The sequence below is a fragment of the Ictalurus furcatus genome, chromosome 9 (assembly GCF_023375685.1).
Source record: "Ictalurus furcatus strain D&B chromosome 9, Billie_1.0, whole genome shotgun sequence".
NCBI lineage: Eukaryota > Metazoa > Chordata > Actinopteri > Siluriformes > Ictaluridae > Ictalurus > Ictalurus furcatus.
In genome coordinates, this window is record NC_071263.1 from 5,964,239 (window position 1) to 5,990,582 (window position 26,344).

A 26,344-nucleotide genomic window follows, 5' to 3' on the forward strand; every position below is an offset into this window, starting at 1 on the left:
CACACTGGACAATTTGGAGATACCAATCAGCCTACAGTGCATGTCTTTGTACTGGGGGGAGGAAACCAGAGTACCCACAGGAAACCCGGAAGAATATAAACCAATCCTGATTACAGCCAGAGATTAGTATTTCAACAACTTGGCGAAACTTACCCGAGTCCTCCAGCAAGCAGGGCGTTCATGCTGCGTGTAGGTGTGCAGTTCTGCATCATGCTGCCCAGCGCAGCATCTGCGTGCTGCCTAATGAACGCATTGATCTTTCCTGTTTTGTGTAACAGAACTTTGGCTGTTGCTTCCAGCTCCTGGTCCATTCCCTTCTGCAGGCCAGAGTATAGCTCTCCTAAAGTCACCATGGCGATGCGGGACACTCTGGAGCGCAGGTTACGAACCTGCAGCACAGAAGGCGCATCCAGGGTTTATACCACGCAGACTGCCCCAAATCATACGAACACCAATATAACCTGGATCCAATCAACTCCGGAATTAAACGTATACAGGCACTGTAAAGTTTTATGTTGTGTTAATGTCTTTTGTTTTCGACAAAAACACGACATTCTCTGAACTAGAAGCAATATTTTCTTAAAGCTTTCACTGGTGCAAATTACAGGACAGAGCCTTGACCATGGTTGGAACGCACACAAAAAGAAAAAAGTCCTTCTTTGGTCAGAACACAATGACACCGGGTTATTTGCGCAATTCTTCTAAAATAGCTCATAAACTGCCGCAGAGTGAAAAATCATTTCATTAACACACTTTATATATGATATAATCACAGTGGCAATGAATGCAGAGGTGGGTAGAGTAGCCAAAAATGTTCACGCAAGTAAAAGTAAAACTATTTATAAAAATAATCACTCGAGTAACGATAAATGTTAATAATGACTTCAGTAAAAGTAATAAAGTATCCGATGAGAAGACTCAAGTAGCAGGTTACTAGTTACTTCTGATCTGATTAACACGAAGGGAAAATCCTGAATCTCGGACCACATGGAGAACTGTAAATCACGCCTCTCCTTGAAAGTCGGTCTGTTCTGTTTATACGATATAAAACCTGGGTTCAAGACAAAGCAGCGTATCCCAGTCCTGTGTTTGGTATAATAACACACAACCTGTCATTTTCAACACAAAATCTCACACACACAACCCAAAAAACAAACATTTTCCCAACAACCTACTCTTAAAAGTCGATTTTATTTTCTAAAAGTTACTCAAGTAAACGTAGCACATTACTACCCACCTCTGAATAAATATTTACAAGTGGACTAATAGCCAATATTTTATTAGACCAGTGAAAAAAATGCTTTTCAGAGACCTTTTAAGCTCCTTGAACATCTCATCCTATACTGCAGCTTATCCTCTGCATCAAAACATTGCCAGAGGCAGCTTATCTTCATTTGGAAGCACGGCATAAACGAATACCCAAATTCTGATTTAAGCATTCGATTACTAGCGTCTCAGACAGTTAACCGGGAACTCAAATACCCGTGCACAATATTAGTAGTACAAAGCAGAAAGCAAAAAAATAAATAAAAGAGTGGCTTACCTCTTGAATGACAGCAAGGCAGACTTCATGAAGCCTACTATTAAGCACGTCAGGGTGATACTGTGCCAAACGGCGCAGGAACATGAGCCCCTCGATTTTTTTCTCCCTGTACGTAGAGACAGGATTTATACTGCTACGCTGGGAAAAGCAGGCTATAGTAACTGATCTCTGTTTAGTTATGAAAAGGTAGATATCATTAATATTTACCATATTCATATTTGACAGAACACCTTCTCAGACCAGAGTTAGGCAGCCCGGTTTTAAAGAAACGGACACATTTATTGAACGAGATGTAACCTAGTTCTATAGGTGCTGGACTCACCAGTCATCCGAGTTAAGTAGTCTGAAGCTCTGAGTGAGGGCAAGCTCCGGTCTGGAGAATGGCCGCAACTCCACCTGCTTGTTGGGATCCTTCTTTATAAACTATTAAATCATATGTAAATTTGATATGAATTTCACTACCGAATGGGCATATACACAAAATATACCATAATTTAAAGCTCAATAGCATTTGAAGAGAATGTCGTACAGTCATAAAACGTAGTCACAAAACCAACTGTAAAGTGTTCGACTAGGTGTCAGGTATGACGCACACCTATTCGCTACAATTAATACCTTAATTTATCCATTTTATCGGGGACATATATGTACTTTTATTGTTTACTGACAAGTTAATTTGTTGCTATGCACAGTTTGTCAGCCACCTTCTACCCTGGTATTAAGTGACAAAGGGTGACCATAGTATCACCACCAGATATTACTTGGATGGTGGACCATTCTCTGCACTGCAGTGGTACATGGTACTGACATGGTAGTGTGTGTGTGAAGCTGGAATAATTGTATTAGACCCAGCAGCATTGCACAAATTTCAGTCAGTCAGGATTCTCCTTTATATAACATCAGGAGGATCTGGGAAATTCTCTGCATGGAGACCTTTCAGGTGATTATTCAGTCACCTTCTCGACATCTCGGAATTGGACTAACTCATTCCTATACTCACATACTCACCACTGCAACCACTGATCCAGAATGCAGCTACACGTCTTGTTTTCAACCTCCCTGAGTTCTCTTACATTGCCGTATTCCCTCTTGGCTTCCTGTACCTATCCACATCAGATTTAAAACATTGATACTTGACTACATAGCCAAAAACAAACCAGTCCCTGTACCTGAAGACACGGTGTTCCCTTCGAGCCTTTAGCACAGCTTTAACCCACCATCCCAGATAGAAGCAAGTCATGCATCAAGAGTCTTCTCTGTGCTTGCACCCAGGTGCTGGAATGAACTGATCCATTTACACTAATGCAAAACCCACTGAAGTACCACTGCCATGTCAATGTCACCGCTGTGCTGAAAATGGTCCACTGGTGAAATAATATCTGGTCAGCAGTGGTCACTGGTGGTCACTTCACATTAATGGACAGGGTTAAATATACTTACTGTATATATACGGTATCTAAAATCATATTACGTATGTAGAAATACTAACCAAATTAGATAAATGAAGGCAAAAAACCTGTTTTAATAACTGCATTCATATACTAGATATCCTCCAGATACAAGTGCGTGCTACTACCATCTATCTTATGTACGGTATGCAAATACATACCAACCATATTCAATAGGCATACATGCTTATATTGTATTTTTTTATAGTTGTGAAATATGTATTTTATGCTGATGCATGTTCTCGTGTCTAATTGCAGTGCAGGACATACTAAAATAACATTTTCCCTACATTATAGTCCCAGTTTCATTGATGATCGCTGTGTGTCTCCTCTGGACAACAGCTTCAGCCTTTTTTTTTTGGAAGTATGATTACACCTCTAAATAACTAAATAAGCCACAGAACTTTCCAATACAGTAAATTATGTCTATAGCTAATCTAATCTAATCTAATGTTAAAAGGTTTGATACTTTTAGCATTGTTTTAGCATACTACTGTGGACTATCATCGTGCACTTAGACGAACGGATGTTCCGAACAGACACCTTAGTCTTCAGAGTGACGACGGTGTCCCTGACGGTTGCCAGGTCTTTGAGAGGAATGTACTTTTCCACCATTTTATCAAAGTCTCGGTGAGAAGACAAGAACAGCAGCATTTGCCGGCCAAAATATCTGAGAGAAATAACGGTCCAGAAAGATATCGTCGGTTAATCTTGAAACACTTTAAGCTTTTAGACTAAATCCCTAGTGGAGTATGAGAGCGGGACAAATAAAAATGTCGTAAAGACAGCGCTAACCTGGTTTCAGGTGAAGAGTCTTGCGCCAGCTTGGAGACAGCGGGTAAGATTCGGTCCGTGAGATTTTTCGTACCAGACAATAACCGCCCGGTGCCGATCTTCTCGACCAGAGTAGTCAAGTGCTGAGCGGTGCACCTCCTTACGGCTGCGTTCAAGTGACTGTTGGGAACAGAAACCAGAAAAGAGAAAGAAATTGAAAAAATTCACAAAAGGATGTTAACGTACAGTCATGAATGAAAAATTGGATTTCGCAAGAAAAGCGAGTAGGGTTTTCCATTTTTCTCTGGTTGACCACGACACTTGTCCATCCATACATCCATCCATTTTCAGTACTGCTTACTCTACCCAGGGTCGCAGGGGAGCCTGGAGCCTATCCCAGGGAACTCGGGGCACAAGTCGGGGGACACCCTGGAAGGGAAGGGGTGCCAGCCCATCGCAGGGCACAATCACACACACTGGACAATTTGGAGATACCAATCAGCCTACAGTGCATGTCTTTGTCACAGCCAGAGATTAGTATTTCAACAGCTTGGCGAAACTTACCCGAGTCCTCCAGCAAGCAGGGCGTTCATGCTGCGTGTAGGTGTGCAGTTCTGCACCATGCTGCCCAGCGCGGCATCTGCGTGCTGCCTAATGAACGCATTGATCTTTCCTGTTTTGTGTAACAGAACTTTGGCTGTTGCTTCCAGCTCCTGGTCCATTCCCTTCTGCAGGCCAGAGTATAGCTCTCCTAAAGTCACCATGGCGATTTGGGACACTCTGGAGCGCTGGTTACGAACCTGCAGCACAGAAGGCACATCCAGGGTTTATACCACGCAGACTGCCCCAAATCATACGAACACCAATATAACCTGGATCCAATCAACTCCGGAATTAAACGTATACCGGCACTGTAAAGTTTTATGTTGTGTTAATGTCTTTTGTTTTCGACAAAAACACAACATTCTCTGCCCTAGAAGCAATATTTTCTTAAAGCTTTCACTGGTGCAAATAACAGGACAGAGCCTTGACCATGGTTGGAACGCACACAAAAAGAAAAAAAGTCTTTCTTTGGTCAGAACACAATGACACCGGGTTATTTGCGCAATTCTTCTAAAACAGCTCATAAACTGCCGCAGAGTGAAAAATCATTTCATTAACACACTTTATATATGATATAATCACAGTGGCAGTGAATGCAGAGGTGGGTAGAGTAGTCAAAAATGTTCACTCAAGTAAAAGTAAAACTATTTATAAAAATAATCACTCGTAACGATAAATGTTAATAATGACTTCAGTAAAAGTAATAAAGTATCCGATGAGAAGACTCAAGTAGCAGGTTACTAGTTACTTCAGATCTGATTAACACGAAGGGAAAATCCTGAATCTCGGACCACATGGAGAACTGTAAGTCACGCCTCTCCTCGAAAGTCTGTCTGTTCTGTTTATACGATATAAAACCTGGGTTCAAGACGAAGCAGCGTATCCCAGTCCTGTGTTGGGTATAATAACACACAACCTGTCATTTTCAACACAAAATCTCACACACACAACCCAAAAAATCAAACATTTTCCCAACAGTCTTTATTTTCACATCAGACCACTGCAGCGTATCGCAACCTCATTATACGTGATATAAACTGATTATTAAAACTACATACATTCATTAACATTTAACAGTAACGGAGGAACGCCACCGAACATAGTGATGTAAAAGTACATTCCTGTGATTACAAATGAACTTGAGTAAGAGTATAAGTATGGCCAGTTAAACCTACTCTTAAAAGTCAATTTTATTTTCTAAAAGTTACTCGAGTAAACATAGCACATTACTACCCACCTCTGAATAAATATTTACAAGTGGACTAATAGCCAATATTTATTAGACCAGTGAAAAAAACGCTTTTCAGAGACCCTTCAAGCTCCTTGAACATCTTATCCTATACTGCAGCTTATCCTCTGCATCAAAACATTGCCAGAGGCAGCTTTCCTTCATTTGGACGCACGGCATAAACGAATACCCAAATTCTGATTTAAGCATTCGATTACTAGCGTCTCAGACAGTTAACCGGGAACTCAAATACCCGTGCACAATATTAGTAGTACAAAGCAGAAAGCAAAAAAATAAATAAAAGAGTGGCTTACCTCTTGAATGAGAGCAAGGCAGACTTCATGAAGCCTGCTATTAAGCACATCAGAGTGATACCGTGCCAAACGGCACAGGAACATGAGCCCCTCGATTTTTTTCTCCCTGTACGTAGAGACAGGATTTATACTGCTACGCTGGGAAAAGCAGGCTATAGTAACTGATCTCTGTTTAGTTATGAAAAGGTAGATATCATTAATATTTACCATATTCATATTTGACAGAACACCTTCTCAGACCAGAGTTAGGCAGCCCGGTTTTAAAGAAACGGACACATTTATTGAACGAGATGTAACCTAGTTCTATAGGTGCTGGACTCACCAGTCATCCGAGTTAAGCAGACTGAAGCTCTGAGTGAGGGCAAGCTCCGGTCTGGAGAATGGCCGCAACTCCACCTGCTCGTTGGAATCCTTCTTTAGGGTAACAGGTCTTTCATCTAAAATAGAAAGTATGTGTTCATAAAAAAATATTCACAACATTTTATAATGCTAGCAAATGTTTCCATTCCAGTTAGATGGTCATAAAATATGATTAAAAAATAATTTAAAAACTGCAGAAAAGAATATCATGACATGCTCGAGGAAATATTTTTTTTAATTTTCTCCGCCATGGCAGTGTGTATCTGCTAGGGAGGCCTGTAGGAGGGCTCGGCTGATGATGGGGACTGAAACACTTTTGTGGGTTTTGGGGTCCTTGTGCACTTGTAGGACTGGTAGGTGATTCCCTTGTCAGGGTTTCAGGCTTAGTGGAGGGTAAAACGCTACCATTCAGTTGCAACTCTGGGAACAGGAGGGAAATTACAGTGACGCCAGAATTTCTGCCAGTCGATGCGAGTGTGACGAGGAGCATTCAGCGAGTCAAACTCTTACCTTGCAGAGATGCTGCTTCATCTGAGGTCACTTCAGATGTTACATGTCTAAGGCTCTGCCTCATTCGCGGTGTAGGCTGGGCTTCTTGCTGTTCTAACCAATGTTGGCGCATCTTATCCATTGCAATCTTGGACAGCTTCACCCTCTTCTGTAATTACAGGTTTGAAATGCTCAGGAGTAGTAATAAGAGACTACTGGACTTGCAGTGTAATCTGGAAGGATTTCACCTCTCATTCATTATTAGATTTTTTTAGTTTTACTGATGATGCCCCTCAGTTGGGTGGCAAAATATCCTTCAACACATGCCTAGAAAGTTAGGGGGCATTCAAAATGTTTTGGTTTGATGAATGCTGAATGACAAGCAGAAAGGAAACCTTGGGATTCTACGCAGTATCCAATACTAAATTCGAATTAAGAAACAACTAGAGGAGTATTAAGCAAGCTCTGTATCCTGAATCTCGGACCACATGGAGAACTGTAAATCACGCCTCTCCTTGAAAGTCGGTCTGTTCTATTTATACGATATAAAACCTGGGTTCAAGATGAAGCAGCGTATCCCAGTCCTGTGTTTGGTATAATAACACACAACCTGTCATTTTCAACACAAAATCTCACACACACAACCCAAAAAACAAACATTTTCCCAACAGTCTTTATTTTCACATCAGACCACTGCAGCGTATCGCGACCTCATTATACGTGATATAAACTGATTATTAAAACTACATACATTCATTAACATTTAACAGTAACGGAGGAACGCCACCGAACATAGTGATGTAAAAGTACATTCCTGTGATTACAAATGAACTTGAGTAAGAGTATAAGTATGGCCAGTTAAACCTACTCTTAAAAGTCAATTTTATTTTCTAAAAGTTACTCGAGTAAACGTAGCACATTACTACCCACCTCTGAATAAATATTTACAAGTGGGCTAATAGCCAATATTTATTAGACCAGTGAAAAAAACGCTTTTCAGAGACCGTTCAAGCTCCTTGAACATCTTATCCTATACTGCAGCTTATCCTCTGCATCAAAACATTGCCAGAGGCAGCTTATCTTCATTTGGACACATGGCATAAACGAATATGTGACGCCTACAAATGTATAGTCACAATTGTTAAGTTGTTTTGTGTATTGGCCTGTATAAAATGAACAATTTGAATATATTTTTGCAATGGATTTGAGTAGTATTGTTGAGGATGCAATTGCTTGATTATGCCACAAGGGGGAGTGTTCATTTATGTGAGCGCTAGTAGGGCTGCGCGATGCTTCCGTTTCTCAGACAGAGAACAGCCTGCTGAGCGATCACAAGTAACATCTCCTGTGTCTGATTTTCCTGTACAAAACAGGTTAGTAGTGTGTGATATTTTGCTGCAATACATTTCTAAGGACTTTTAAAGACTTAATTGTTGTTCTGACAACGTTTTATGTGCAAAACAGTGGTTTATTCGGTTGAGAGACCTTGAATTGAAGTGTAGCTAGCTCCCTTGTAAAAAGTGTAAGTGACATGGCAGCCTTCCGACGTTGACATTTATTTTGTTTATGGTCATTGCTCCTGGACATGTGCACCTTTCTCTGTATTTGTTAAAGCTAAAGTTTATAAAGTACGGTTATTTCAATAGTCGTGTATATATAATTGTAATGTGTTGGAAAGGTTAAAGAGACAGAGGTATTTTGTATAAGGTAGGCCTCTGTATTGTTTTTGTATTTGAAAATGTAGTAAAAGTGTGAAACAAGTAGGCTTAACAGTATTAAAGCTACTGGATGTATATGATTTTGGAGCTGGTAATAGCAGTAACTCTGAGTCATAGTACCAGTTAAGACTGGGATAGGTGAAGTATTTCTGTTGAACTGAACAACAGATTTGTACATTTATATAATTTGTAAAATATGCTATTCCAGCATAGGGATGTCACGATACCAAAAATCTAGTAGTCGGTACCGATACCACCAAAAGTACACGATACACGATACCAAAGTTGATACCACGGTGTGGTATAAAAAAATAATAATTAAATTAAAAACTCTCCTGGAGGACATCCTCCTCTGGCTGATACTGGCAGAGAGGGGGGGGGGGTATTTTAGTTATCAAACACTGTCTGACAATGAGTGGCGGTGCACTCCTAAATGCGCACACACACACACACAGACACACACAGACGCACACGCGCACACATACTCACACACACTTTATACTCTGAATGCTAGCATTAGTTTAAATTCACTGATATGGTGGCAGGCCAAAAAGATTTATTAAAAGCATGAACATTTGAATAATTATTAGTGACATTAGGCTACATTTTGCTGACAGGACACGGGCTGAATGGCGATGCATGGTGGCCCATTAGGAGGTAGTTTATAACACTGCAATGCGTTAGCGTCGTTAACAAATAACTGGCTATCGCAAACATTACATGGAGCATAATGTTAGCTGGTTTCACGGCCACAATGCCAGCTGCCTCAAACAAACATAATATAGGACTGTCTTTCAGGTGCTTCGCCAAATTCCAGGTGTTTCCTCGCTTTGTTTGAAATGAACGATAGCATCGGTTGCACACCGGAAACTGATACTAGCTTTCCTCTCTTTTTCTCTCATCGAGTCGGGGCGGAGCTAAACTTGTTAAGCTAAGCTAATCTTCTGTAGTTTTTCCCATGTGTTTGTAGGCGTTCCTCTTCTTCTTTACCACTTGTGGACCGACTAAAACACTTGCACGTATTTGCTGCCCCCATCAGGCCCGGAAGAATTGCAACCTCCATTAGAAAAGATTCCAACGATAGTGCAGAAAAACAAGTACCGTCACGTTTTAAGAATGTTGGTATCGACTTGGTACCGAAGTATCGGTTCTCGTGACATCTCTATTCCGAGGAATATTATTGTCGAAGTGGTTTAAATGAAGAAGAAAAAGAAAAGATATATTCTGTTTAATAAAGACAGAGAACAGCCTGCTGAGCGATCACAAGTAACATCTCCTGTGTCCGATTTTCCTGTACAAAACAGGACACAATATCTGTTCACAGGTTACTCATGCTTAAGGCCTGTAACAAATACCCAAATTCTGATTTAAGCATTCGATTACTAACGTCTCAGACAGTTAACCGAGAACTCAAATATCAGTAGTACAAAGCAAAAAAATAAATAAAAGAGTGGCTTACCTCTTGAATGACAGCAAGGCAGACTTCATGAAGCCTACTATTAAGCACGTCAGAGTGATACCGTGCCAAACAGCGCAGGAACATGAGCCCCTCGATTTTTTTCTCCCTGTACGTAGAGACAGGATTTATACTGCTACGCTGGGAAAAGCAGGCTATAGTAACTGATCTCTGTTTAATTATGAAAAGGTAGATATCATTAATATTTACCATATTCATATTTAGGCAGAACACCTTCTCAGACCAGAGTTAGGCAGCCCGGTTTTAAAGAAACGGACACATTTATTGAACGAGATGTAACCTAGTTCTATAGGTGCTGGACTCACCAGTCATCCGAGTTAAGCAGACTGAAGCTCTGAGTGAGGGCAAGCTCCGGTCTGGAGAATGGCCGCAACTCCACCTGCTTGTTGGAATCCTTCTTTAAGGTAACAGGTATGATTTCATCTAAAACAGAAAGTACGTGTCCATAAAAAAATATTCACAACATTTTATAATGCTAGCAAATGTTTCCATTCCAGTTAGATGGTCATAAAATATGATTAAAAAATAATTTAAAAACTGCAGAAAAGAATATCATGACAAACTCGAGGAAATATCATATCATATCAATTGAAATATTTTTTTAAATTTTCTCCACCGTGGCAGTGTGTATCTGCTAGGGAGGCCTGTAGGAGGGCTCGGCTGATGATGGGGACTGAATCACTTTTGTGGGTTTTGGGGTCCTTGTGCACTTGTAGGACTGGTAGGTGATTCCCTTGTCAGGGTTTCAGGCTTAGTGGAGGGTAAAACACTACCGTTCAGTTGCAACTCTGGGAACAGGAGGGAAATTACGGTGGCGCCAGAATTTCTGCCAGTCGATGCGAGCGTGACGAGGAGCATTCAGCGAGTCAAACTCTTACCTTGCAGAGATGCTGCTTCATCTGAGGTCACTTCAGATGTTACATGTCTAAGGCTCTGCCTCATTCGCGGTGTAGGCTGGGCTTCTTGCTGTTCTAGCCAATGTTGGCGCATCTTATCCCTTGCAATCTTGGACAGCTTCACCCTCTCCTGTAATTACAGGTTTGAAATGTTCAGGAGTAGTACTAAGAGATTACTGGACTTGCAGTGTAATCTGGAAGGATTTCACCTCTCATTCATTATTAAATTTTTTTAGTTTTACTGATGATGCCCCTCAGTTGGGTGGCAAAATATCCTTCAACACATGCCTAGAAAGTTAGGGGGCATTCAAAATGTTTTGGTTTGATGAATGCTGAATGACAAGCAGGAAGGAAGCCTTGGGATTCTACGCAGTACCCAATACTAAATTCGAATTAAGCGACAACTAGAGGAGTACTGAGCAAGCTCTGCATCCAACGCAAAACCAGAACTGAAACGGCAGTAAATATGTGAACAACAATATGCACAAAAAAAACCTCCCTAAAATTACAGCCAATCCCTTAAAATGTTTTAATCAAGCAACATGTTATACTAATGACAGTTGGGATCAAGCTTAGAGTGAATGCTGAGAAACAGTAAATGTGGAATTTTTTATATTACTTGACCAAGAAAGATTCTCACCGTTGCCTCATCAGGTTCTGGGCTGTCATCACAATCAACATGACTTCCAGAGACAGAATGGCCATATGTTCCAGCTGGTGGCTCCCATGAGGCTTTGTTTATGGACTCATCCTGCTCAGGACATGCTGCCACTTCGGGTCGGCTTGGAAGGACCATGGAGCCAAAAACTCCTGCCAGGGGGTGTGGGGGGGTGGTTGAACGAAGAGATGTCCATTTTTCATTTTTAGGGTCAAAAGTCAATTATAAAATTCACAATAAACATTTAAAAGGATTTTTATTACAAAAGCAGACATGTTGCACTAACCTCTCCCAACTACTCCCTCAGACATGTCACTAACAGGGGTGGTCTTCGTGTTGTGTACCTGAGATCCTGAAACACAAAGAGAAAGTGATAAATACTACTGCTGATTATATTTCATCGCTTTATGATACACGTAAAGAGAGAAAAGTTTCTAACAAAAAGTAATTTCCAAATCTCTGTGTTGCCTGTGAAACAAACTCTAATTACGACCCACTCTCTTAATGTCTTATAAGAGAAAGGGACATAGCTGAGGAGCGCTGCTCCAGCAGGAGCTAAAGCTAATGTCTAGGCCAGATAAACGTAAATAAAAACATACAGTGGTGCTTGAAAGTCTGTGAACCCTGTAGAATTTTCTATATTTTTGTAAAATTATGACCTAAAACATCACTGGATTTTCTATGATGTCCTAAAAGTAGACAAAGGTCCCAATTGAACAAATGAGACAAAAATATTATACTTCACAACACATTTGTGGAAGTGTATCATGGCACAAACAAAGGAGATTTCTGAGGACCTCAGAAAAAAAGTTGATGATGCTGGAAAAGGTTACAAAACCATTTCTAAAGAGTTTGGACTCCACCAATCCACAATCAGGCAGACTGTTTACTGGAAATTTAGGACCAAGAAATTCTGTTCCCCTGCCCAGGAGTGGTCGACCAACAAAGATCACTCCAAGAGCAAGATGTGTAATAGTCCACAAGGTCACAAGGGAACCCAGGGTAATTTCTAAGCAACTAAAGGCCTCTCTCACATTGGTTAATGTCAATGTTCATGAGTCCACCATCAGGAGAACACTGAACAACAATGATGTGCATGGCAGGGTTGCAAGGAGAAAGCCACTGCTCTCCAAAAAGAACATTGTCTGCCTGTCTGAAGTTTGCTAAAGATCACATGGACAAGCCAAAAGGCTATTGGGAAAATGTTTTGTGGATAGATGGGAGCAAAATAGAAATTTTTGGTTGAAATGAGAAGTGTTATGTTTGGAGAAAGGAAAACACTGCAGTCCAGCATAAGAGTTTTATCCTATCTGTGAAACATGGTGGTGGTAGTATCATGGTTTGGGTCTGTTTTGCTGCATCTGGGCCTGGACGACTCGCCATCATTGATGGAACAATGAATTCTGAATTATACTAGAGATTTCTAAATGAAAATATCAGGACATCTGTCCCTGAACTGTATCTCAAGAGAAAGTGAGGCATGCAGCAAGACACCAACCCCAAGCACATGTGTCATTCCAAAGAATGGTTAAAGAAAAATAAAGTTAATGTTTTGGAATGGCCAAGTCAAAGTCCTGACATTAAGTTTTTCCAATAGAAATGTTGTGGAAGAACCTGAAGTAAGCAGTTCATTGAGGAAACCCACCAACATCCCAGAGCTGAAGCTGTTCAGTACGGAGTAACGGGCTAAAATTCCTCCAAGCCGATATGCAGGACTGATCAACAATCATGCTCATTGAAATCACTAATGACCAAGCGCTGATGTTGACAAAGACTGTGTACGATCCCTATGATGTCCAACCTGACTTGTATACTAAACCTGACTGGGTATCAGATCCTCCCAGCGACACTTACGATGACGACCCATTGACAACCATTTCACACTTATTGTAAATATTCCTTTGACCAGGACGACTCTCATTTCACTCTAAAATAAGCTTGCTTGACTACAGGATACTTTATATCTGCAAAAACAGCCTTAGCGCCTTCATTATGTCTGTATTATGATGAATTCAGTTGAACCGTGAAAGGTTTCTGAAGTTCTGATGTATTCACAGCATAGTAATTGCTCTGCGTTTCATATATATAGTAGTGGTTCAGCACAAGAGCTTCAGAGCTCTCTCATTATTCTATCCTGCTTTATTCTATCCTGTATTAACCATCTTTCTGTAATAAACCTGTTTTTACCTTCAGAGGACGAGTCTGCAAGTGTTGTCTAATTTCCACGACAATTTGGCGTCTCCTGGCTGGGCTGCGCGAGTCTTTAAAGCTTTTAGAAAAAGCTCTTGAAAATGTTTCACCCTGAAGTCTGTGTTGACGCGCAGGCAGTTTGACCTTTATTGTGCAGAGAGAAAGATCGATGCAGCTTTACCACTGACTGGTAGGAATCATCAAGAATTTAGAATTAGAATTTTATGAAGTCATCATGTATTGCTGTCTCTATGGAAGGGAGTCAATAATTTTGAATTAGAATTTTATGAACTCAGTGTGTATTGCTGTGTGTGTGGAAGGTCAGTGATATAAGAAATGCACGTATTACATTGAGAGAAGTATTACATGTAGTGATTTCTTATAAGAAGTTCCAGGAACTTCGCCTCTGCGATGGCATGGTGTTTCTTAGATCACAGCTTCAAAATTAAGATATATACACCGATGGATATATATATATAGAGAGAGAGAGAGAGAGAGATAATAATGGTTAAAATATTTGCTAACGGAAAGAGTCCGGTTCGAGCAATAAATAAGTAAAGAGAGTACTTATTAAGAAGTGCAAGAGGCGCAGTATTTTTGTGGCGGGTTATTATCAAGTGGCATGCCCCATTGACTCAATGATCCATATTTGTCAAATTTAAGGCACAAGTAAATTTTACTGAGATAAAAAAAAAAAACATTTTTTATTAGGTTTTAGGTTTGTGTACTGTGAGCCTAACTTGAACAAACACAAACACACCGCTATGCAGTTTCAGGCATCACATACCAGCGTTGCTGTGCATTAGCAGCGTTACAAAAAGCGCAGTCGCCGACTGTAAAGCAGCACACAAGGCGTTTAAGTCTAGACTTGAGGCGCTTAAGCTTGGAAACTTGTTTGCAGTTTTATTCGCGGTCCACAGTTGATATATACACATATATTAGTTCCACACTGGCATAAAGTTGGCTTGACATTGGACGTTCGCATATTCACAGATATGCGGAAATTAAGGGACCGTCTCTAAAGTTACATATGACATTGTTAAACATGTTCTAACTTCAATAGCATTTGAAGGGAATGACTTACAGTCATAGAACCAACTATAAAGTGTTCATCTAGGTGTCAGCTATAATGCACACCTTTTAGATTTTTGATATTTAACAAAATAAACTATTAAATCATATATAAAAATTGCCATGTGTTTTATTACTGCATGGGCTCATACACAAAATATACCATAATTTAAGCTCAATTAGCATTTGAAACCAAATAAGTTTATCTTGGTCTCATCAGACCACAGGACATGGTTCCAGTAATCCATAGTCTGCTTGTCTTCAGCAAACTGTTTGCGGGAAATTTGTTTTGACATGGGGTCAAAATGACCTGTGCTAGATTGAATGGTTTTCCCCAAAAAAGTAGATGTCCTATTAATGAAATAATTAAAAGAACTGATGGTCCACGCATGTTTTAATATTTCAAACATTTTTATTTGTTTTCTTTTCATTTATTTATGTACATGTTTAGATTGTGGATGGGAGCCAAAGGAATTCAAAATTATTTACATAGGCAGCACTTCCAGTCAAGCTTTTGAGCCTTTTTGAAATGCTTCTCTGACATAGAAAGGCATGCCACATGAAACCACCTCAGTGACATTCAATCTGAAAAAAGATAATAGTAAACTTATCAAGTTGCTCAGTAATCAATTAGTTTCTCTCTCACTCTCTCTCCCTCTCATTCACTCAATCTCTTAAACACACACACACACACACACACACAACACACATGTAAACAAAATGGTATGCCCATAAAAATGTTATAATCATTGCTACATTACCCACCCAAAATGCTTTTGCACCACCCCCTGGGGGTTTTGAGGCAGCACATAATGAGCAGTAATGTCCCCTCTTGAATACTGAAAACATGCAGTTATATGTTAGCTCTGTTGGTAAATGGTACATACTGTAAATAGCATTACCATGTTTACTACTTAATACTACTACTTAGTATGATGTTACAAAATCTGTGGTTTTCCTGTGATAAAAATCTGTATTTTATACCATAGTCTAAATCAGTGGTTTTCAAAGTTGGGGCCGCCAGGGGGCACCCGGGGGGCCTCAACAATTTGGTGTGAAAAATAAATAAATACATGATTCTCACTCTCAGACAAACACACACAATCAATTCCTAATGTAATGTAATGTAAAGATGAAAGAGATCATTATTAATAAAAAAAAGGGGGGGATATATTCAGAAGTCTGTATTTTTAATGTGTTTTAAAGACATCTTGCAAAAGGGGGGCCTCGGTCAAATGTTAATGCCATTTGGGGTGCCTTGCCCCGAAAAAGTTTAGGAAACCCTGGTCTAAATGACAGGCGTTTTTTGTACAAGTAATAAATTACCTGAGGCTTTCAGAAGTTCCTCTGCCATTGTCAGTCACAGATGTTCCATGTGCTCCTTGGATGAGTTTATAATCAAATGGCAAGGGATATTTGGAAAAGCACCAACAACTTCTTTTTCCATCTACATAGGACAAGATAAGTTAATTTTTTTATTGTCCAGGGGAGATTGTTTCACAACAGCAGCCATACATACAAACAAACAAAACACATACATCTAAATCCATGAATCACATTCAATACACTATTTGCATAATTTACATCAAACAAACATTGAAGAGCCTGAGCCTCCACACAAAGTAGAGTTTGCTCTGACCCTTCCTCTGTGTAGCCTCAATTTACCTGCTGCATTCTGGTTTGTTGTCTAGGCACACTCCAGGGTTCTTATAAGACTGAACTAAATCAACATTCTGCTCCACAAATTTCTAAGAACTGTGTCAGAGATTATTATACGATAAACTCTTTGTTTTTCTTTATGTTGTACAATTTAATGAGGAAATCCAACCTGCATGACAAACATTCCAAAGCTGTACCAGTCCTGTTGTGTGGAATGGTTAATTTGTCCTCCATTCCATTTTATGCCCACCCAGTCACATTTACTGAGGCAGTTTCTTCTCATCTTGAAGTATTCTCTAGGCAGTGTAAATAAAGAAAATCATGAACATTCTTCATGTAAATAACCTATTTATTTGTTAATTCTTTGTTGAGTTTAACTGTAGAGAAAGGTGACAAATCAATTGCTTCTCTCCTACCGTGAAGGGTTCGTTTCCCAGCTCATAGGGTATTTTCCTGATCACACCCCCACTCTTCTATCCTATATTGCCTTGTCAATTTTACACCATCCCTACCCCAATAAAGCAAAAAAGGCCCCAAAAGCAATAAAAACACATTCTTGTGATTTAGACTACTTTAAGGTTAACCTTTTTAACCATATGTTTACCAAATGTTAGTACAAAATCCAAACAATAAATGTTGTTGTGAATCTTTTTTATTTAAGAGACCCACTTTGTTAGTCAATTTAATTGAATGTTCTGCATTGTGCTCTCTGTTCTCTTTACAGGCCATATAAATATAATTATATTATTAGAAAGGCAAAAATATCCATTTTGTTTTAGTGCATAAAACACAAAATGAGTAGGAAAAAACATTGTGTTAAGCGAATCAAAATGATTGACAGGATAACATTAAACATTAAAACGTTATTGCCTACTAATTTCCTGTATATGTAGTACATGGTAACTATTGTCTTTACATATCTCACTCACTTTACACTTAACAATTATTGTGAATTGCTTGCTACATATAGTAAAAGTTAATAAGTAAAATTATTGTAAGGATTTGACAGCATTTAAAAAAAAAACCTTATGAGAAGACTAGTATACTTACACAATGTAAAAGACTCGAAGCCTGTCATTTAGTTCTTACGAAAATAATTGTTAAGGATCCAGAGATCTGCAAGATCTATGCCAAGTCTCTGGAACACCAACAGGAGGGATAGAGCATAATTTTTTCAAAATATATTTCTAAATTTTTACATTTTCAAGATGATACTGGAGAGCGCTGACAGTTTGGTCCAAAATCTAATTTTTTGTTTAATTTACTAAAGATCCGATGATAGAAAAGGACACAGCATATCATTCACCATTCAATACCCAGTGACAAGAAAACACATCAAAAAGAAGTGCGCCTCTTCACACTAGGGGCTAAGCAGTCATGCTTTTTTTCTAATTTGTAACCCATCTTTGTAAGTACAGTATATAACAAGCTAAAAATATTACTGAAATCTAGTGGCTGTATCAAGGTTATTATAGTTTTGCATTTTTCATTAGTTTTTATTTTTATTTAGTTTTGACTTTATGTTTTCAAATTCAGTTTAGTTTTAATTCATTTTTAAAGGGGGTTTGCTAGTTTAGTTTAGTTTCTATTTTTTGAAAATGCTTAGTTTTAGTTTAGTTTTTATTAGTTTTAGTGTTAGTTTTAGTCTTTTGTCAAAAAAAGTATTGTGTAATAAAAACTCAACAAAAACATCATACAATTTTAGAAATATGTATTCAACAATAACACCAGTACATAAAATGTACATATGGGCACAAATAAGCTGACACACCCATGAACGATGCTGTTAATCCTCTCTTGCTCCAACCATCTACACATCGGCTCAGCTTCCTCGCATCCTTATACATCTCTTTTAATTTCTGCTTTGCCGTATCCATCTTAGCCCCAATAAGGTTGTTGACTCTTGCAGCTCCAGGTGTTTTGAACTTTGGTTCGAGTAAAGTGGCGAACTTTTTGAAGGCAACTCACACAGTTGTGTAGACATCCCAGTATCAATAAACACATTAACCAGCGCTTCCTCCTGCTTGTGCTGTTCCTGCGTATTTACTAACCAGCAGCTATCAGTTCGCCAGTGAAAGCACTGCTGTAGTGTTCTCTGTCCTACGGTTGTCTCCGTCATGCTGCCTAGCTCTGTACCGGGGTTAGCTTCTGTTTCGGGGGAAGGGGGCGTGGCATTCTCCTTTACCTTATTAAGGTAAGCTAGGCTAGCTTCCTTGTGCGCGCTTCTCAAATGTACTTTCAAATTCGTGGGATTTTTCCCTTTAATAAATTGTCCACATATTTCACCACCTTCCACTGCAAGGCACTTGCTTTTATCTGACACACAGTCATTTATTCATTTACATTTATTAATTTAGCAGACGCTTTTATCCAAAGCGACTTACAAATGGAGAAAAAAAAAATACAAGCGAAGCAATATATCAAGCAGAGAACAATATAAGTAGTGCCACCATACAAGATCCATTAAATGAGTTCTAGAAGAAGCAAAGTGCACAGAGTAGAGGTGTAAGTGCAAAAAATTTTTTTTGAATTTTTATTTTATTTTTTTTTTTTATGAGTTGGTTAGGTGTTCACGGAAGAGGTGGGTCTTTAGCTGTTTTTTGAAGATGGTGAGAGATTCTGCTGTCCGGATTGAGGTTGGGAGTTCATTCCACCACTGAGGAACAGTTAGTGTGAAAGTTCTGGAAAGGGACCTTGCGCCACACTGAGTGGGAACTACTAAACGTCGGTCGCTAAACGATCGCAGATTGCGTGAGGGAACGTAAGCCTTCAGGAGAGAGTTGAGGTAGGAGGGTGCTGTTCCAGACAAGGTCTTGTAGGTGAGCATCAAGTCCTTGAATTTGATGCGGGCGGCTACAGGAAGCCAGTGGAAGGAGATGAAGAGGGGTGTGACATGGGTTCTCTTGGGCTATTTGAAGACGAGGTGTGCTGCTGCATTCTGAATCATCTGAAGGGGTTTGATGGAGCTGGCTGGGAGGCCCGAAAGTAGTGAGTTGCAGTAGTCCAGTTTTGAGATAACAAGAGCCTGGACTAGTATCTGTGTAGCCTGTTCGGTGAGGTAGGGTCTGATTTTCTTGATGTTGTACAGGGTGAATCTACAGGACCGTGCAGTTGTTGAGATGTGGTCTGTAAAGGTCAGGCTGTCAACAAGAATCACCCCAAGGTTCCTGGCCATCCTGGTTGGCTTGAGTGTGGTTGAGCCGAGCTGTACAGTGAGGTTGTGGTTGATTGAGGGACAGGCTGGGATGATAAGAAGTTCAGATTTTGCCAGGTTGAGCTTAAGATGGTGTTCCCTCATCCAAACCGAGATGTCCGACAGGCAAGCAGAGATGCGTGCAGAGACGGATGGATCGTCAGGCTGGAAGGACAAATAGAGCTGGGTGTCATCAGCATAGCAATGATATGAGAAGCCATGAGACTCAATCACCTGCCCTAGAGATGTAGTGTAGATAGAAAAGAGGAGTGGACCCAGAACTGACCCCTGTGGAACACCAGTTGTGAATATTCAAAGTAATATATTCAAAGTATACAGTCATATTCAAAGTAAACCCAAATAAGACTCTACCGCTTTCTTACAACTTTCGGTACCGCCATGATGCCAGACGAGGAGCATGGACTATACTGTGTTCAATTTTGCATGGAATGTCGTAATTTCCGGGTTCCCTGTCAGAAATATCAACTCTGAAAGATATTTGCTCTATGAAAGACATTGGCAAAGACAAAAATTAAGGACATTTACTCTATAATTGTATTTTATTTTAGTTAGTTTTGCAAACAGACAATACAGTTTTAGTTAGTTATCGTTTTTTTGTAATGCCTCATTTTTATTTCGATTTCAGTTAATGACAATGTTTTTTCACACCTAGTTTTCATTATTTCATTAGTTTTCGTTTACGATTATAACCTTGGGCTGCATGCATGGATTTTGCTTCTACATCATGTCCTGCTTGGTCTACCACAAACACCTGGCTGGATGCTGCATGGAGATACTGTGCAAGATTAAAAAAAAATTAGATGAAACTAGAATGAAACTACAAAACAAAGTTTTGTAGAAAAACTTTGAGGTCGGTTTGAAAAAGTCTGGCCTGAAAGTTAAAATTATGGATGGATGGATGGATGAATTAATGAATTAATTAATTCATTCATTCATTCAACTATTCCAGACTCTTGTGTGTGGTGTAGACACAGTGAAAAGCATATGGCCTTGTACGGGTTAGTTTATATTTGAATTTTGATGGTTGGTGTTTGAATAGTCTTGGCTCATCTGAACATTTATTCAATGTGATTTTTCAAGCCAACCAAATTATGAACATCCTCTATAGAATAGAGTAATATAACAGTGTCTCATGTATATTAAAAAAGGACTATAAAATGTATTCACCAAAAATATCCAATGATTCCCGTTGACATTCAGGAAACTTATCATTCCTTTGTAGTCATCAAAGTACACCTGAAATTAAAAAATTTAAATAAAATAAAAAACCTATGACATTTCATTGTTATGTAACTGCCTTAAACTATTATGGATAAATTCACACACTTAAAATGTGTATCCTGTGTTTATGTTTCTGTGAAGCTGCTTTGAGACAATGTCCATTGTTAAAAGCGTTATACAAATAAAATTGAATTGAATTGAATTATTAAAGATAAAGATAATCTTTACCTTTGAGAGACTGTTTCTACGTACTTCTTCTCATTCTCCATGAAGTATAACATTCGCTGTGTAGTGATCTAATATAAAAATCCTGTTTCCCTGGCCTCTGTTATTCACCGCCACTTGAAAATAGCTTTGGATTGTCTAAGAACAAAAGATAAAAAATAAATTATAGTTACCTCATCTAGTGTTTCATTAACATTGATTCAATATACTCAACAATGGCTTAACATTGTCATCTTTACATAAATTAATATATTCCTCTATGTTCACAGATCATTTTTCAATTGTCATAAGACAAAGCATTTCCCAAAGGTATGTATAATTTTTTCTTACCTCCCCCACCAGCCATTTATGTGGCTGGAGTGTTTTCAGATCTGAATGATGCAGGATATAAGACCTATTTTGTCCTTTGACTGTGTGATGGCAATGACTATCTCACATGCTTTCTTAGACCACAGAGCTTGGATCTGCAATGGGATATTTGAATATAATATAAAAGGTGATATGAATTAATGTGAACAAAAGCTTTATGACATGATTGGGAACTGCATAATACCTGGGCTGATGTGTCCTCTGAATGATCCTCAGATGTTTGCTTTGTCTTGTGTCTTTTTGGTTGGGGCACTGCTTCTGGTGGATCAAAATACTTTGAACGATGCTTTGCTAGTCTTTGAGATAGGGATCTCTTGGCCCATTGCTCTTCTTGTTGGTTAATGGTCTGTTGCTTTGGAGATGTTCCTTGAGACAGACTATCAAGATTATGCATCATCTGATGCTGTGTGTACCTTCCTTGCAGAGAGTTAAACATCTTTGTAATGAAATCTGCAGGTCGCAGGAACCTTTTTCTGCGTAATATGTGATTCTTCACTATTGAGAACCACTGCTTCACATGGCAATTTGTTTCCCTTGTTTTTATTTCTTTAGTATTCTCTTTAGAGAATCTGTTCAGGTCCCTAAGCAATATGCCACTCCAAGGGGGAAAATGAACATTTTATTTTTCATGAGGACATTAATGATCCCTGGGCAGTAGAATTCATTCTTTTTGCCACTCTCTGTCTGTGTACACCTGGTCTTCTCTACAACACCACTGAATAAACGTGTGAAGGGAGATTTGCCACATATAGTCTTGATGTTGCTGCTCCTCTCCATGTCTTCTACATATGGTGGAAGTTTTTCATCCATAGTAGTAGGCTTGGACTTCAGGATTTTTTGGTCCAGTGAGTTTTTTGCTGCCATAACTGCATTGGAATTGTTTGCTGACATGAACAACATAGACATATCCTGAAAGAGGTTAAGTGCTTCTTGTAGGGTGGTGCTGTTAAGAAGAAGGCCAAAACAGTAGGTGGCATATTCCTTTACAGCATACTCGCCAGTTGTCTTTGAAAATCCTTGAGTTACAGCCTTTATTATGTGGGATGAACATAGATGGAGCACTGTGAAATTAACTGCATCTGCACTTTTTATATATGTATACACAGTATCTCACAAAAGTGAGAACACCCCTCACATTTTTGTAAATATTTGATTATATCTTTTCATGTGACAACACTGAAGAAATGACACTTTGCTACAATGTAAAGTAGTGAGTGTACAGCTTGTGTAACAGTGTAAATTTGCTGGCCCCTCAAAATAACTCAACACACAGCCATTAATGTCTAAACCGCTGGCAACAAAAGTGAGTATACCCCTAAGTGAAAATATCCAAATTGTGCCCAATTAGCCATTTTCCCTCCCCGGTGTCATGTGACTTGTTAGTGTTACAAGGTCTCAGGTGTGAATGGGGAGCAGGTGTGTTAAATCTGGTGTCATCGCTCTCACACTCCCTCATACTGGTCACTAGAAGTTAAACATGGCACCTCATGGCAAAGAACTTTCTGAGGATCTGAAAAAAAAAATCGTTGCTCTACATAAAGATGGCCTAGGCTATAAGAAGATTGCCAAGACCCTGACACTGTTCTTGTCTTCTCACTGAGACTTTGATAAAATGGTGGAAAAATACATTCCTCTCAAAGACCTGGCAACCATCAGGGACACCATCGTCACTCTGAAGACCAAGGTGTCTGTTCGGAACATCCGTTCATCTAAGTGCACGGTGATAGTCTACAGTAGTATCTATTCGTCTGTTAAGATCAGAGCCCTCGTTTATTTGATTGCTGTGTAATAACATTCACACACGACAGCAGTGGGGAGATTGATTGATTTAATAATCGTGATCTTTTAGGGACCGGGTGAGATGCCTCAGGACACTCGTTCAGCTCGAGGCAGGCTCTCCATATCTGGCGGCAGAATGGTGCATGCCTCGTCTCTCACTCGAGAGCCTCAGATTTCCAGCAGGTAAATATTTGAACGTTGGGGATTATAAAATGGTTAATGTTTTTCAGGCCCAGTTGGTTGATTTTTCCAGTGTTTCTCACTTGCATTTGTTCTACATTTCAGCAAAGACAAGAACAAAGCTCAGTTCCGCAGCATCGCGGACAAGACTGAGTATGTCAAGCAGCTCAAGGTCCTGCTGGCTTCAAAGGACTTCCAAGAACGCATCAAGGGCATCGATCAGCTGGTGGCTGACTGTAAGGAAAACCCATATATGGTCATGGGCAACATCTTCCCGGTAATTTATTCAGACATCTTTTGATTTTTTTTCTTTGTGTGCTTTAAGAAGTATCTGTATAAGAGAGAATAAATTGGGAGAATATAAATATTCAAAAGCTAAGGGGTTTCCAAACGGAAGACTTTGTTTAACGGATAGAGATGGCCGCTGTATGCACGTGGGCCAATGGCCAAAAGCTACTTAATATTTTTTATATAATAAAGTGAACAGCTAAGCTATAGATAGTATAGGTGTGTTACTGTTTCTGTATTTCGCCCAGGTGTTTGATGCTTTTAAAGAACGGCTGCAGGAGTCAAACAGCAAAGTGAACCTCTATGCGTTGGAAGCCTTACAGAAGATAATCACCTTACTTAAAGACAACTTGGCCCAAGCGGTCTATATCCTCGTCCCAGCTGTAGTGGACAACCACCTCAACTTGAAGAATAATGGCATCTACACGGCTGCGACAGGCACCATACACACTCTGATCAATAACCTCGGTGGGTTCCTTTCTCTCCTGCACTTCGAGGTCTATGCAAAATGAAATGCAGTACACAAGGAACGAAACCTGACACAGAGACACGTCATATTTTAAACAGTTTATAGTTACGTTTAATGTTGACGAACTTCATCTGCCAGACAAGTTCATGTTATCACAGCATCAACAGTCGTTCCCTCACCAGCCTCTTTAAAAAAATGTTTTTATTCTTTTGCTTTTTCTTGAAATTAATCAAACAAACAAACAAACAAACAAAAAAGCAGCTGTCATGTTATATAGAAACCAGAAACTCCAGGTGGTCTTGAAGACCATGGCATAAAAGTTATAGGTTTTTTTTTATAAAGCGCTGACACTCGATGCTTGGTCTATTACATTTTAAATAAATGTCTCCTTATGGGAAATTTCACTATATCAGTGATTATACATTATGAAATAAAAAGATGTTGTTCTTTGTTTGTTTTTTTTTGTTTTATTTATTGTTTTATACATTTATCCTGCATACCAGTCCGTGGGAATGAGCTGCTACTATATATTTAGGGATGCACTAGCGAGATAGAAGAGCTTTTTATACTTCTGCCAGTTTTGTAATTTGAAAAGCTGAAAGGCGTGATTCGTGTGTATGATGTGCGATTCATTTAGGTCTAATGATCATTCTGTTTAGAATTCAAATCAAGTTTCTGAGAAACAAATTCGTATGTCATCTCTCTCTTTGTTTTCGTTTATCTTTCAGACAACGCTCTACTTCTTCAGCCGTTTTGCACAAAGGCGCAGTTTCTCAGTGGGAAGGCTAAACTGGACCTTGTCGATAGAGTTGCAGGTATGTCCAGGATGCTCAGAGTGCCTGGAGAAGAGTTTCTGTATGTTCCACAGGTCTATGTCAACTGTAACGTGTGGCAAGAAACATAACGGTCATGTTCTGTCAGAAATCAGCGGTTATTTTTAATATTTTTTTGCTCTTTGTGAGTTTTACAAAATGTTGACACATCCTGAGGCAACGATGCAGAATGTAATATTTGTGTCATGTGACTTGTATAGCTATGAAGTGTGATGGCACAGTATTAGCTTCATGTATGCTATATTATATTGCAGTATGTAATGTGTTATGTGTGTGTGTGTGTGTGTGTGTGTGTGTGTGTAGAGATGAAAACTCTATAACGACTTGTTAACTGATAAGCATCTCTTTTTGCATGACCAAATATAGAGGGGGAGTGAAAAGACTATATTTCTAGTACAAAAAGATTTATTTTGATGTATACAGAAATTAACTCTGGATGTTAAGCAGCCATATTTTTGGTGGATGGTAAACAGGCAAAACAAAACCATATGATGAAAGCTAGCTTCATGCTAATAGATATTTTTCTAGTCTACGTGTGAATTTAGTCTACATGCCCAGGTCTGTAATTCAGTATCGTGCCAGTCTTTAATTCAGTTAAAGACTATATAATTCAATACTGTAATTCAGTATCGTGCCAGGAGCCCACTGCATTTAGATTTCTTATGCCAACATGTCATCCATTCAAATGTGTAGGTTTTGTTTTTTTTTTTTCAATTAGTTTCTATCAACTAATCAAGTTGTGAGACTTTTTGTTAATTTCCATGTTACTCTGACCAATTACAACATAAATGTGCTCAACCAATCAGCTGAAGATTATAAGTAATGCAGGCTTGGTTAATAATGCTTCTCCTACTAGGGGGCACAGTGGCCTCACTGTGGGGTTTGAATCCTGCCTCCGCCCTGTGTGCGCGTAGTTTGCGTGTTCTCCCCAGTGTTTCGGGAGTTTCCTCCGGATACTCCAGTTTCCTCCCCCAGTCCAAAGACATGCATTGTGATGGCATTTCCAAATCGCCCGTAGTGTGTGAATGGGTTTGTGATTGTGCCCTGTGATGGGCTGTCTCCTGTCCAGGGTTTCCACCGCCTCGACAGGCTCCACGTGACCCTGTGTAGTCTAAGAGGTACAGAAAATGGAAGGATCGATGGTTGGATGTCCAGATACCCTTTACTACGGAAGAAAAAGTCCATGGGGTGGAGTTGGACCTGATCCAGCTTCTCCTACCTGGATACAACTTGCGTTTCAGGCTGGATAAGTGTGTTTAATGTGTTTTGAGGTTGTACAGCATTGTGTAGGGTAGATTTATAGGAGGAGTCTCAGACTATCTCCTGGATTTATTTTTT

General features: G+C 39.4%; 2 protein-coding genes across 20 annotated transcripts in view; one reads left to right on the plus strand and one right to left on the minus strand.

Annotated features, from left to right (window-relative positions):
- LOC128612714 (uncharacterized) overlaps positions 1-13,901 on the minus strand; it is a 25,745-nt gene extending 11,844 nt beyond the window's left edge. For 8 of the 16 annotated variants that reach the window (XR_008386785.1, XR_008386784.1, XR_008386787.1 and 5 more), the window contains exons 1-16: positions 13,696-13,901; positions 11,795-11,860; positions 11,491-11,660; positions 10,833-10,980; positions 10,260-10,377; positions 9,937-10,042; positions 6,781-6,928; positions 6,233-6,347; positions 5,911-6,016; positions 4,330-4,565; positions 4,132-4,194; positions 3,787-3,945; positions 3,535-3,661; positions 1,866-1,966; positions 1,544-1,649; positions 154-389 (exon numbers count right to left, since the gene is read on the minus strand). Coding sequence is in view for 10 of the 16 variants with exons in the window: in XM_053633076.1 (XP_053489051.1) it covers positions 154-389; positions 1,544-1,649; positions 1,866-1,966; positions 3,535-3,661; positions 3,787-3,945; positions 4,132-4,194; positions 4,330-4,565; positions 5,911-6,016; positions 6,233-6,347; positions 6,781-6,928; positions 9,937-10,042; positions 10,260-10,377; positions 10,833-10,980; positions 11,491-11,660; positions 11,795-11,819 (1,964 nt within the window). In the remaining 6 variants the exon portion in view is untranslated. Of the gene's footprint in view, positions 1-153; positions 390-1,543; positions 1,650-1,865; positions 1,967-3,534; positions 3,662-3,786; positions 3,946-4,131; positions 4,195-4,329; positions 4,566-5,910; positions 6,017-6,232; positions 6,348-6,780; positions 6,929-9,936; positions 10,043-10,259; positions 10,378-10,570; positions 10,743-10,832; positions 10,981-11,490; positions 11,661-11,794; positions 11,861-13,695 lie in introns of those variants that run through there. The other 8 variants (XR_008386783.1, XM_053633075.1, XM_053633074.1 and 5 more) reach the window with 6 other exon arrangements.
- togaram1 (TOG array regulator of axonemal microtubules 1) lies at positions 13,783-25,283 on the plus strand. 4 transcript variants are annotated; one of them, XM_053633083.1, is made up of 6 exons: positions 17,654-19,416; positions 19,517-19,938; positions 21,358-21,397; positions 23,307-23,419; positions 23,522-23,693; positions 23,953-25,283. In XM_053633083.1, exons 4-6 carry the CDS (start codon positions 23,319-23,321, stop codon positions 24,214-24,216), a joined length of 537 nt encoding a protein of 178 aa, XP_053489058.1. In that variant the 5' UTR covers positions 17,654-19,416; positions 19,517-19,938; positions 21,358-21,397; positions 23,307-23,318; the 3' UTR covers positions 24,217-25,283. The 4 variants fall into 4 exon arrangements, 3 of the variants coding, with proteins under 3 accessions (XP_053489059.1, XP_053489058.1, XP_053489057.1); XM_053633082.1 differs by having other exon boundaries at positions 17,654-19,938; XM_053633084.1 differs by lacking the exons at positions 17,654-19,416; positions 19,517-19,938; positions 21,358-21,397 and adding an exon at positions 13,783-13,888.
- The last annotated feature ends 1,061 nt before the right edge of the window (positions 25,284-26,344 follow it).

Bases quoted from the DNA above. Each gene is read 5' to 3' on its own strand.
- togaram1 (XM_053633084.1), top strand. From the start codon at position 23,319: ATGCCTCAGGACACTCGTTCAGCTCGAGGCAGGCTCTCCATATCTGGC. The intron at 23,420-23,521 runs GTAAATATTTGA...TCTACATTTCAG, and splicing joins GAGCCTCAGATTTCCAGCAG to CAAAGACAAGAACAAAGCTC. The intron at 23,694-23,952 runs GTAATTTATTCA...TATTTCGCCCAG, and splicing joins TCATGGGCAACATCTTCCCG to GTGTTTGATGCTTTTAAAGA.